At 43.1% G+C, this 12500-nt stretch overlaps 1 protein-coding gene across 1 annotated transcript in view; it reads left to right on the top strand.

The window, feature by feature from the left end:
• nfkb1 (nuclear factor of kappa light polypeptide gene enhancer in B-cells 1) overlaps positions 1-12500 on the top strand; it is a 31895-nt gene that overhangs the window by 13287 nt on the left and 6108 nt on the right. The window contains exons 8-21 of the mRNA XM_080008174.1: positions 945-1103; positions 1472-1576; positions 4721-4812; positions 4995-5133; positions 7347-7471; positions 7873-7888; positions 8044-8133; positions 8368-8517; positions 9275-9398; positions 9508-9622; positions 10098-10287; positions 10402-10571; positions 10753-10855; positions 10939-11075. Coding sequence (XP_079864300.1) covers positions 945-1103; positions 1472-1576; positions 4721-4812; positions 4995-5133; positions 7347-7471; positions 7873-7888; positions 8044-8133; positions 8368-8517; positions 9275-9398; positions 9508-9622; positions 10098-10287; positions 10402-10571; positions 10753-10855; positions 10939-11075 — 1715 coding nt within the window. The remainder of the gene's footprint in view (positions 1-944; positions 1104-1471; positions 1577-4720; positions 4813-4994; positions 5134-7346; positions 7472-7872; positions 7889-8043; positions 8134-8367; positions 8518-9274; positions 9399-9507; positions 9623-10097; positions 10288-10401; positions 10572-10752; positions 10856-10938; positions 11076-12500) is intronic.

Below are 12500 nucleotides of genomic sequence, written 5' to 3' on the forward strand. Positions count from 1 at the left end.
TCCTATTCAGTTGTGTTTGTAATAAATAAAAAACACAAAAGATGATTTACAAAGCATCTTTAGGCGCAATGGCAAAAAACTAGTCTCTGCAGATCAAACATACTGGCAAGCCAGCAGCATTGCTATGGCAGCAGAGATTTCTGGCCAAGTACTGTAGTAGTGTAGAATTCTCTGTTTCCCTCTGAAACGTAGCTTTTTTTAGAAGCCATTTCTGTAGACTAGCCTAGCTTAGGCCTACTTCTTGCGGCGATAGCCAGCCAGGTAATGGAAAACAACAAACAGCCACAGGTCACTAGGACGAGGGACGCTGTACTGACGCACTGACTGAGCTCACTCAGTTTCAGGCACAGACACAGAGCATGGCAGGGCGTAGTAGCCGAGCAAACCAGATGCACTTTTTGACTGATGAAATAAATGTTTATATTAACATTTTCTTTATTTGGTATAGAAGTTTTTAGGATTACAAAATAAAATTTTGATTATCTAATTTAAAAAAAACAACCAAATATTCTTTGTTTTATTTTGTCATAACCGGGGAGCCAATGGGGAGGGGTTAAAGAGCAGCATGCGGCTCCAGAGCCATGGGTTGTCTACACCTGGTCTAGGTCTATTAATCTGTTTTGTCTCTTAAACTGACAATTCATTGTATATATCTGTGTGTCTTTCTATCTTCCTCTGTATCTCCGTTGTAGTCGATCATACTTTGTCAATTCAATTAATTTCAAAGGGCTTTTTTTGTTGCCATGGAAAACATACATTGTCGAAGGCAGCGGGAAACAAAAGTGAATGAAACCAAAACGTAAATGTTGCAGTGAAACAAATGGTTTTCAACATGCGCTCTCTCTCTCTCTCTCTCTCTCTCTCTCTCTGTTTCTCTCTCTCTTTATCTGTCCCTACTCCTTTCTGTTTCTCCCTCTCTCCCCCCTCCCCCCCCCCCTCTGCAGAGCAGCAGCGTAGCCTCATTGCCAGCGCAGCGCCTCAGCAGTCTAAGGACATGGACCTCAGCGTGGTGCGTCTCATGTTCACAGCCTTTCTACCCGACAGCGACGGAGGCTTCTCCCGGAGGCTGGAGCCCGTGGTGTCGGATCCCATCTATGACAGCAGTCAGTGCTCTGTTCATCCTCTCATCTCCTTACTGCTCACACACCATAGTTTAGTCATCTAACTCATCATTGAGAACAGTTTATATTTTATAAATGTAGTTTGGCTAACTGTGCCTAGAAGGGTTACATGTTTTTGAAATAACTAAATGATAAATAATTATATTTATTTCATAAATATTTATAAAAAATAATGATGTCATCTTTGACTTCATTAGTGTTTTTTAGTTAGTCTGCAGATATATATTTTTAACACATCGTCACTCATGTTCCACTTTCCATTTGAAACATTGAGGTCTGGAGTCTTTTAAAAATGTTAAAGTAATGAAGCTCGACTGAAACTGACTCCACATATGCCTGTGTCCGATCAGAGGCTCCCAACGCCTCCAATCTGAAGATAGTCAGGATGGATCGGACCGCTGGCTGCGTGACCGGTGGAGAGGAGGTCTACCTGCTCTGCGACAAGGTCCAGAAAGGTCAGGCCCGGTTTTGGATTTCGTCAGACTAAAAATAACAAATAACGTGTCATAAAAGCTGGAAAACATGAGCACGGGATACATGTTGCCGCCTGTTTACATTCTTATGTTAAAAGATTAGCTTGGACATGCATCAGAAGTCAAACTAATGACAAATAAACACAGCTATTTAAACTCATGGCAATCCATAAGATATCTTTTCATCCATAAGGGTGCTGTTCTTTTTTTTTTGTGTGATTGTTCATCCATATGGAATTATCACAGCTGCCTTTCACTTCTTGCGCATCCCCCGCTCCGTGCTTTCTTCCCAGGAAAGACGGACCACGCCACCAACAATGAAATCAGCAAATAATGGAACCATGCGTGACTCTGATACATCGAATGGCTGTCTCTTTTAAAGTGGAAGCCTTAACTTTTATTGAAACAAAATAATCTCACAGATTACCACTTTGAAGTTAATATTATTTCTGATGAATATACAAATCAATAATGACTAAATTAGGCCATATTTCAAATGAATTGAATGTGCTCAACTTAAACAAAAAAAAACTGTGATGTAAATCGTTTTCCTTCCCATCCAGTCGTCCATTAGCGACACACCTATGCGACACTTCCCAAACATCAGATTCATCAGAACTTCAGAACTGCCCGGAATTGAGCAGCACATGGAACTGTAGACTGATTGTTCAGATATTTAGAAAAACCCACATGTTGTTGTGTATGCAGCAATGTGCTTGTTCTAGTCATGGAGGAAGTCTTTAATCTTGGCAAGCTCCCAGTCTCGGGGAAATCCCCCCCCCGCTATGTAAATTGTGGAGGATTGTTGTGTGGGCCGTCCTCGACAGACTGTTTGGAATTTTTTTATTTTTTTATTTTTTTTATGCCTTGACAGCTTTTTTTTGTGCTTTCTGCTTCTGTGACTCATAGAAGCGTGTTGGACGCCTCTTAATTTAAAAGTTTGAGATTGAGACTCGTCCTGGGTACTGAAGAATTGGTGTCGGCCCAGCCCTCCAGAGATGGGCACCAATATTCGTTTCCGTATGGAAACAGCTCTAAACTGCTCAAAACACGTCCAATCTCTAATCACTCCTACAGGGGTCTCATCCAAATTCATCTCTGCTAATTAGCATACGTACTATTCAAACATTGTACTTTATAGACTGTAATTGAAGTAATGAATTTGCTGTAATTAATAATTAAGTTATTAATTAATTCTCCTGAATAATTATGCAGATCACACTGTAACAAAAATCCCCTTCTGTGTGAACGTCTCCTCTTTGCTGATGAGTAATGGCAGAACAAGGCTAAGCACTCGACAGCATGGCTTCGGGATAAACGGAAGCAAATTAAATGCAAGCTGTCGGTCTGCACCTCAACATTTTTACAGTAGTAGTCAGTTTAAGTTCACTTCATCATTCTGTACGTCTGTGAAGCTTAAATGTAGTTTTCCAGTCAAGGAAAAGTCATGCAATATGACAAAATGAATCCACATTCCCTGGAAAGCAGTAGTTCTTCTGGAAAAACTCTATTCAATAAGCAAATAAATTAATTTTAGAATTTATATTAATATAATACCATATTTATTTACAAGTTGTTTATAAGATATCCCACCCTAACTAGAGTGGATCTTAATGCGTGATTTTGATACATCCAGTTTCTCCCGAGAAGATGTCTAATCAGTTAAAATAAGTTAAAAATACTAAAAACAAGTGGACAGGTGTGAGTGGACGGGTCAGTGTGCTGGTCATGACAATTGTGCCGAAAAATTATTTATTCAAAAGAGTGGGAATGACAATTCTGTAGGGCTGGGCGATTAAACAATCTCGATAATTTTCCCGATAACGATGATAAATTTCAATTACATTTATTTAAGATACAGTTTGATACAGAGTCAGTTTTCCTCTACCTACAAAGGCACAACACAAACAGCCAATCGTACAGCAGAGAAACAACCACGTGACAGGAACAGCCAATCATACAGCAGAGAAACAACCACATGACACGAACAGGCAACGCGGCGGTTCTTCCTAAAACAACAACTTGAACTTGAAGTTGCTCTCCTCCCCAGCCGAGCCAGACAGTGCTCCGCAATAGGAGAGTGATTAAAGAAAGAATCAACGAGACCAGTGCATCTGGTCTGACAACGTCAGAAAGTCCCTCCCTCTGCTCCAAACGTCCCCGCATATAATCACAGAGCGCAGATTCAACTTAACGAACTGTTCTCAGATGACAATGAGGTTTAATTAACGAAAATCGATTAGAATTTGAATATTAAGATAAGAAACCACTCAAATGCTGAAATTGCCATTCGATTATTCTATATACATATTTTTTATAACTTAATAATTGATTATAAATTATGAATATAAATTTGCTTACGTTAGAGAATCAATCCACATGTGATGAGCAATAAAGTTCAATGTAAGTTCATCCAGTTTGTTGCACAGTGAACGCACATTAGAGAGAAATAATCCGGTAACTGTACAAAGTCCGCGTCGTTGGAGACGCACGATGCACCGGCACATCTCCCTCTCCTCTGGTTTTTCACTGTGTGTACAAGAGAAAGTGTGTCTTTACCCAGAATGTCCAGTAATTCCACTGATGTGGCGATGAAAGTGGGAAATAAACCTGACCATCACCAACAGATTCTCCTTTAATGCTATATACACTATATTCATTTTATACACTATATATACTATATACACTAGATATACTTTATACACTTTATAAACTATATATACTATATACACTGTATACATCACCGTTCTCAGTCTCCATCTCGTCTGTCAGTATTCACTACACTAGCTTTCGCAATGGCCACGCCCCCTTTTGCCCTTAACCTGAAATAACACGGGTCCTCGCTTATCCAGGACCAATTCGCTTAACGACCTGGTCCTAAGGTTTAAGGTAAAGCCATGAGAAGACACTTAAAGACACTTGAGCATTATTATTATGATACGATATACAGTATATTGTGATATATATCAACATCAATCAGTATTCAAAAAAAATATAGTGATAATATTTTTGATCATGTCCAGCCCTACGATTTTGTAATTGATACTGAAATATTTTCAGTGGAGCCAAACACAAATATGCGAGGCGGCATGTGGTATTTATTGTGTGTTTTCTGTGCTTCCGCAGACGACATCCAGGTGAGATTCTATGAGGAGGACGACACAGGGCTCACCTGGGAGGCTCTGGGAGATTTCTCCCCTACAGACGTCCACAGACAGGTGAGCTGGTGCTCCGCCGCACGCTGAAAGAGGAACGGGGAGGAGCAATCATAGTAGAAGTAGCAGCAGTAACAGTAGCATTAAAAGTTGTCCTCGTATTGGAGCTCGTCTGATTCATCATCTTAAGACTTGAGCCTGCGGAGACTGCTGACTCTGACTGCTGCTTCTAATCTGTCCTGCAGTTCGCTATCGTGTTCAAAACCCCCAAGTACAGAGACCTGAACCTCCAGAAGCCGACCTTCGTCTTCGTCCAGCTCAAGAGGAAGTCAGATAATGAGACCAGTGAATCCAAACCCTTCACATACCACCCCCAGATCATAGGTACACACCACACTACACCAGCACAGTCAGCACAATGGCAGCTAGACAGTCCCTGCGGGATTATGCGATTTAAATTTTTGATTGTTGCAGCCAAAACTGCTTGATTGTGCGACGGCTTTTCTCAGATTTGAGATGTGATTTGGAACGTCTTTTGTTGCTTTTTAATTTTCTTGGTAAAATAGCAGAAATTGGCCCAAATTGCAAGTGAATCGGCAGGGGTAGGGATCATTTTCACAGTTATCGCTTGGAGGGTCGTACATCATCACTGTGATAATACACATTCTGCAAAGGTGTCAGTGCAACGCCCTTGCTTTGTTTCATCTTTCATTAAGGAAGAGAGGAACATGCCATACTTGGGTAGGTGTAAGATTTGGTGTTTGGTAATCTCACCACACCTGAATCTGATTCAGTTCAATTTGTTTTTTAGGCAAATGCCAAAAGCAATGCAGGAAGAAAAACTGGTTCTTATAAAAGAAAAATGCAGTCCATATTTTGTTGTTTGTCTACATCCTGCTCCAGACGCTCTTAACAGCAAAGGGAGTTCAGAGATTTAGTAGTAAAACGCTGCCCCCTACAGGATGAATGATTTTCACAAAAATAGGAACAATGTGTTTTAATGTCCTGATGGTTTATTATTGTATCAATTTTTTCCCTTTTTCCCCCCTCTTTACAAAAGGTTAAACCAATAGTAGAGACTCAGTGCCTTGCTTAAGAGCACGTTACCAGGCCAATGACTGGGGGTCTCTATGCACAGCTGCCCAGTTCACATGACCACAGCATATTAGATAACGCTTAAGATAAATCAGTGTAAGCATATTCGCTTAAAGGGGATTATGCTATTATGCAAAACTAATATTTTCAGTGCTTGTGCACATACATTTGGGCCTTTGATGGGCCTACTGACATCCAAACCGTGAAATAAGACATACAGACATACGACTCAAGTCAGTTTTTTGTGAGCATTCTAATTCAGAAGACATATCCTGAAACAAGCCATTCAGCTTACGAAGCATTAAGACACATTAGCATTACAACCGCCCTCCCATCTGAGTAACTCCACCCACGGCTGGAGGGCTGCTAACCGCTAGCATCAAAGCTAAGAGCTAAGCATGGGAACTGCTCTGTTGGCTGCACAGACCAGCACAAATCTTTTTCAAGAAAGATAAATTAATCTGTCCCTGACAAAACTGCATTCAATGGAAGTGTGCGTGTGCGTGTGCGTGTGTGTGTGTGTGTGTGTGTGTGTGTGTGTGTGTGTGTGTGTCTGTGCTGTAGGCTGTGGCACCCGGTCTGCTCCGCATTTCTCCAAACAAAACCGTAGATGTATTTCTTTGATTTGATTTTCCGAGGTTTCCATAATTGAAACAAAAAAAATCCCCAAAGCCCCGCTGTATCCCGCGACGCTCCAAGCTCCGCGCTGCTCCAGGCACCGTGGTGAATTAGACCTTGTAGATCTAATGAGTGAAGATTCAGAAACTGCATTGCTTATTATAAATAAAATGAAATAAAAATAAGTTTCTCGTCTCAGATGTGTTCAGAAACAGATTTTGGTGTACTGATGGGGTGAAATCAGGGAAAGTTTACAGGGAAATGCAATGGAATCCGGAGAAAAGCTCAAACCCCATTGGCTCACAGAACTAGGGGCCTTGCTGCTCATTTATATTTAAAGCTACACACACACACACCCCGTTTCGCAACACTGTGGTTTTGAGGCATGTTAGAATGGCTCGAATACATAATCTGAATGGCATTTTCAGCAAAAACTTCAAAAACATGTTTTGGGGACCTCAGAGACCTATATTCACTTGTTGAAAAGGAGCATAACAGGTCCTCTTTAAAGTGGGAACCCATCATATGGTCTGTGTTGGGTGGATTACGCTATGTCCCAGAATTCCGTTCAAAACTGAATATTTTTTTTATAAACATCCAGCTTGACCCTCGTCTTCGGTCAAAGATGGTTGGTCGCTGACTTGTTTTTTTCAGTTTATTGTGGTTTACTTCTATATCCGCAGCCAAATGTAGGTTACCTAAGAGGAGAATGTCCCACTGTGCCCACAGCCCTGTTGTGCCCGTCTCATTGTTGCTCTGTGAATGATTGTCATGTGGAGCGACTCTGATGGTCAGAGCAGCCCCTACCCGGGAAATCACAGCCACCAGACTCTCCAACCTCAGTGTCCTGGGAGCACCGGTGACGTGTGTCTGTGTCTGTGCAGACAAGGAGGAGGTGCAGAGGAAGAGGCAGAAGACATTGCCAAACTTCCAGGACTTCAGCGGCCCCGGAGGGGGCGGGCTGTACCGTGGAGGGGGCGGTCCTCCTGGAGGAGGTGGAGGTGGTGGCGGCGGCGGTGGCGGTGGTGGTGGAGGAGGAGTGGGAGGACCTACTGGAGGTGGAGGAGGTACTCGTTTAAAGTCATTACAGTTTTCTGCACCAATACACATCATATGGTATACTGAAAAGTTGGTAGCAACTCTGTGTGTATAGAATATATAATATATGGTTATATACTTTATATAGATATAGAATGGTGCTGTGAGCCATCTTATAAATATCAGATTGAATCAAATGATATCTATATAAATATATTTACTACCATCTGATACAAATGAAAAGAAATATCTGCTCATTTAAATGAGAGCAGAGTTTGTTAACTCGTATTTCTATAATGTCACTCAAGTTCTCTTACTGTTGCTTTATTTATTCTTGTCTGTTTTGACCGTCTTCAATGCAGTTGTTTTTAGAACTTTCTGGAGTCAAGTGGTTTTAAATCGTATGATATTTAGTCACAAATCAAACTGATTTTATTTTACACAGTTGCCTTTTAAAACTGTTGAGCACTTTGTAACCTGTTATGGGTAGCAGCTTCTCTGCTGTGAAACGTTTAACGGTCTAACTGGGTCCATTTGCAGCAGGTTACTACCAGAGCTTCCCAACGTACAACTATGGAGCAGGTTACACTCCGGGCTACTCGGCTGCCCTGGGCTCAGCTGCTGGCAAACACGGTGAGAGCCTTGATACCATACACACAGATATTTTTGGTGGTGTGTGTGTGTGAGAGAGAGACTTTGACCTCTTTTATATGTGTGTATGTTGAGCCGTCTCAGGTTTCAGCTGTGATTAACAGGTTGCGACAAAAGTGCTGAGTGTCCATTTCCACAGTCTGTAACTCTACCTAACGTACCGTGCGCACGCTGCATACACCGGAGGTGAACCTGAATGTCATGTCTTGCCCGCAGCCTTCCAGGGTGCAGAGGCGGAAGACAGCGGCGATGACAGCGACCTGGACGATGACCCGGCCTCGGGGGCCGTGCTGCGCTCTCCTGCCAGGCCGGGAGGGAAGGGTGGGCGGAGCCAGGTGGAGGACAGGACGGCAGAGGCACCCAGAGGTACAGATGTACTGCCTCACCTACCAGGGCGCGACCCAACCCTTTTCCAAAGGAACACATGTGCTGCTGATTTAAAAACAATATATATGTAGGGGGTCGGCGGGAAATGTAAAGTATTTTGCCTTACTTAATTGATCACGTTTTTGGAGTATGTAACGGGTGTGGTTAGGAACCAATTGCAGCACAAAGACAGGCAGGGATATTTGGTAATGTCTTTTATTTGTAGAGCGGACGGAAGACAGGCAGGGGGCAGGCAGGATACATCGTCGGGGACAGGCAGGTTCGATAACGAGCAGTGCAGACAGAAGACAGGCGGGTGGGGCAGGCAGGATACATGGTCGGAGCGAGGCAGAGTCGGTAGCGGGGAATCAGTCCGGAGAACGCTGGAGAGTCTGGTGCAAGCATCGAAGACAATCTGGCAATGGGTGACTGGTGAGAGAGGTATATATAGTGGTTAGATTGCAGATCTGAAACAGCTGTGTGCGCAGGTGAATAGAGTTGGGCTAATGGGACAGGTAAGGAGAGGTAGGGGAAGGTAGAAGAAGGCGGAGATCATGACAGAGTAGGCTTATGAAATATTAGGTAAAATGAGGAAAAGTTCTGGTTGGTTCTTGTCATTCTATTATCTTTACCTAGCTTTATTACTCATGATTGGAAGGGACACATTCCCTCCAGGAGGGCAGTTGGTATTCATAGTAGTTTGAGTATTGTTTGACTTTGAGTACACAAATACTGACATATGTTGGTTGTGCTCCAGCAGCGAGTGATGTAGAGGAGCGCATGGTGGAGTCTCTCTTCCAGTACGCTGTATCAGGAGACCCAGCATACCTCCTGGCTCCACAGCACCTCCTAATGGCCACTCAGGATGAGGACGGAGACACGTGAGTACACCTTGTATAACTGGGGTATGCAGCCCAATGGCATTCATTGAAGGAATTTATTTATATATTTTCTCTTTCTGTCCATTCCTTCACACCCCCACCCACCCAGTGGCCTCCACCTGGGTGTGATCCACAGCCAGGGGGAGGTGGTGCGGAGTCTGTCTCAGGTTCTGTCTTCCTTGCCTGGGGCTGATGTCCTCAACATGAGGAACCACCTTTACCAGGTAGTTGTTGTACCACTGCTGACAGCCAGATAACTAGGTATAATGTAGTAGATGGTAGGCCACAGTTTTAAAGTGAAATTGGACATGACTCAACTATTATAATCATTTGTTTTTATTATTTACTCGTACATGCCTGATGAAACTGCCGGAGGGAGACACTCTTTGTGACTCAGTCTCAGAGCCCTGAAGCCCCGCCCCCACTGGCTCGCAGTTCGCTGTTTATTTAATGTTTTATTAATATTACACATGCCGTGTGTCCAAATTGCACCAAATTGGACGCTGCACATCCTTGGGTCCCCAGCGATGCACTCGCCAAGTGTGAGGTAGATCGGATGAACGGTGGTCGAGATAATCTAAGGACGGGCGGACAGGCAGACAGACAGACAGACGTACAGAGAATCCTTCCTTTATAGTTAGATAAGGAATACTACGCAGACCTCAGTAATACACTTCATGCCCCTCCCATGTATCCCAGACTCCTTTGCATCTTGCCGTCATCACTCAGCAGAAGGAGGCGGTCGAAGCCTTGCTGTTGGCCGGGGCGGATGCCAGTCTGACCGATCGCCACGGCAACACTGTCCTCCACCTGGCGGGAGGGGGCATGGTGGGCTTCCTGTTGAAACACAGAGAGGTGGCGGCGCTGGTGGAACTGCCCAATACAGCAGGTACACACAAACACCAGATCAAGAGCGTGGTACGATTCACTGTGATAGCGTTTAGCCCCCGGTCTTAAATCAGTGTAAAATCCCAGCCTGTATCTTTGTCTCTGTTTGGACCAGGGCTGTGCGCGCTCCACTTGGCGGTGCAGGCCAACAGCCTGGCTGCTGTCAGGGAGCTGCTGGAGGGCGGAGCCAGGGTGGAGACTCCCGAGCGCGGCAGCGGGAGGACGGCGCTGCACCTGGCCACGGAGCTGGAAAACATCTCCCTGGCTGGCTGTCTGCTGCTGGAGGTACACTGCCAAACCAGACACACACACACACACCTTTCTGTGGAAAAAACTCACTCCACATTTCAGGCGAAGCAGGATTCGTAAGCAGTCCGGTGTTGCACATTCGGGGAGTTACTTTTCTTTAAAATAAAAAAATGTAATTGGCTTTCATTTCGATACGTGTTTTTTTTTCTCTACCCAGGGCAACGCAGAAGTAGACTGCTGCACCTATAACGGCTCCACCCCTCTTCACATCGCAGCAGGGCGGGGATCGGTCAAACTGACAGCTCTCCTTGTCGCTGCAGGTAAGAACAAAAAAACTCATTGGAATATTCAAGAATTGAAATTACCTCCAATCCGTTATTCCTGACAGTTGCTGTGTGTGTAGGCGCTGACCCCCACAAGGAGAACTTTGAGCCGCTGTACTTCAGGGACGAAGGCTGCTGTAGGAGTGATGAGGAGGAGGAGGATGACGAAGGCTACATCCCAGGAACCACTCCTCTCAACATGGCCGCCACACCTCAGGTCAGTGAGCAGTAAATCCAACTGGACATTTGGCTAAAAAAAAGGGAAATTAAATTAAAAACCTTTTTCTACCGAGGTTGTACAAGCTATAGTGGTGCAACGGTGGCCATTTTACACCAGAATACTGTTTTTAAAAACAAGCTATTTAGCGATGGTAAACTTAATTGAAGATCACATCCAGGGTGTGTGGGTCTCTAAAAAGTTTTAAAATGGCCTTAATTCATGAATTAGTCTTTAATTTGAATTAGTGAGATATTTTATCTGATTTCATTGTATCATTATTCACAAAACCCTGAAGCAGGAAGTACACGCAAAAAGAGGTGAGAACATGTCCCAGAATACAGTCAGCAGAATACTCAATAAGAACTTAATAAGAGCTCAATAAGAACTTAATAAGAATAATAAAAATAATAATAATAATAATAATAATAATAATAAGAGCTCAATAAGAACTTAATAAGAATAATAAAAAAAAAAAAAAAATAATAATAATAATAATAAGAGCTCAATAAGAACTTAATAAGAGCTCAATAAGAACTTAATAAGAGCTCAATAAGAATTTAATAAGAGCTCAATAAGAACTTAGTAAGAGCTCAATAAGAATTTAATAAGAGCTCAATAAGAATTTAATAAGAGCTCAATAAGAATTTAATAAGAGCTCAATAAGAACTTAGTAAGAGCTCAATAAGAACTTAATAAGAACTTAAAAAGAGCTCAATAAGATGTCAATAAGAAGTCCATAGGAACTCGGCTGTGAAAAGAAGCCCAAACGCGAGAGGAAGTGGCAGTGGCTTTGCTTTACATAAAGATGAAAAAATAGCTATATCAAACTGTTTGTGTCATACAAGTAGAAACTTATGAAAACAATAGATCTAAAGTATAAAACACAGGAAAACACACTGGAACCGCACAGGATGCACAGTGCAGCGCTGGAGGAGAAAAAAACGCACACAGACACACACACACACACACTGACTCAGCTACAGCCTTGTTTCCGGTTTTTGTTTGAGTACTGGTTTATATTTGATGAAACAGGGTATACATAAAACATGCTCCAAATGTTGTGGCTCCGGCTAAAAGCAAGCTCGTTGACCCGGTAAAAAGAGGAGGTTGAATGACCCGGAAAGGGAGATTGAAGTCCGTCCCCTGCCGCGACGCAACGGCATTTGGACCAATGGCGACAAGGGGAGCTCCCAGATCACCGCGTCAATTTGATCTTGTTCTGAAGGCATCTTTCTATGTCAAAAACGTGTACTTCTTTTTAAGTGAACCTCCACCTGACGCCTTCCACTGAACCTCATTCCTGTCTGAAGTTCCATGTAAAAGAAAATATTTGTTAGTTTTATTCCAGTGTCTAAAAACGTACCTTGCTCTCAAGATTCAAGTTCAAGAGGTTATTTGTCACACATATACGTACGGTCATAC

Source organism: Zeus faber (genome assembly GCF_960531495.2).
Source record: "Zeus faber genome assembly, chromosome: 10".
Lineage (NCBI taxonomy): Eukaryota > Metazoa > Chordata > Actinopteri > Zeiformes > Zeidae > Zeus > Zeus faber.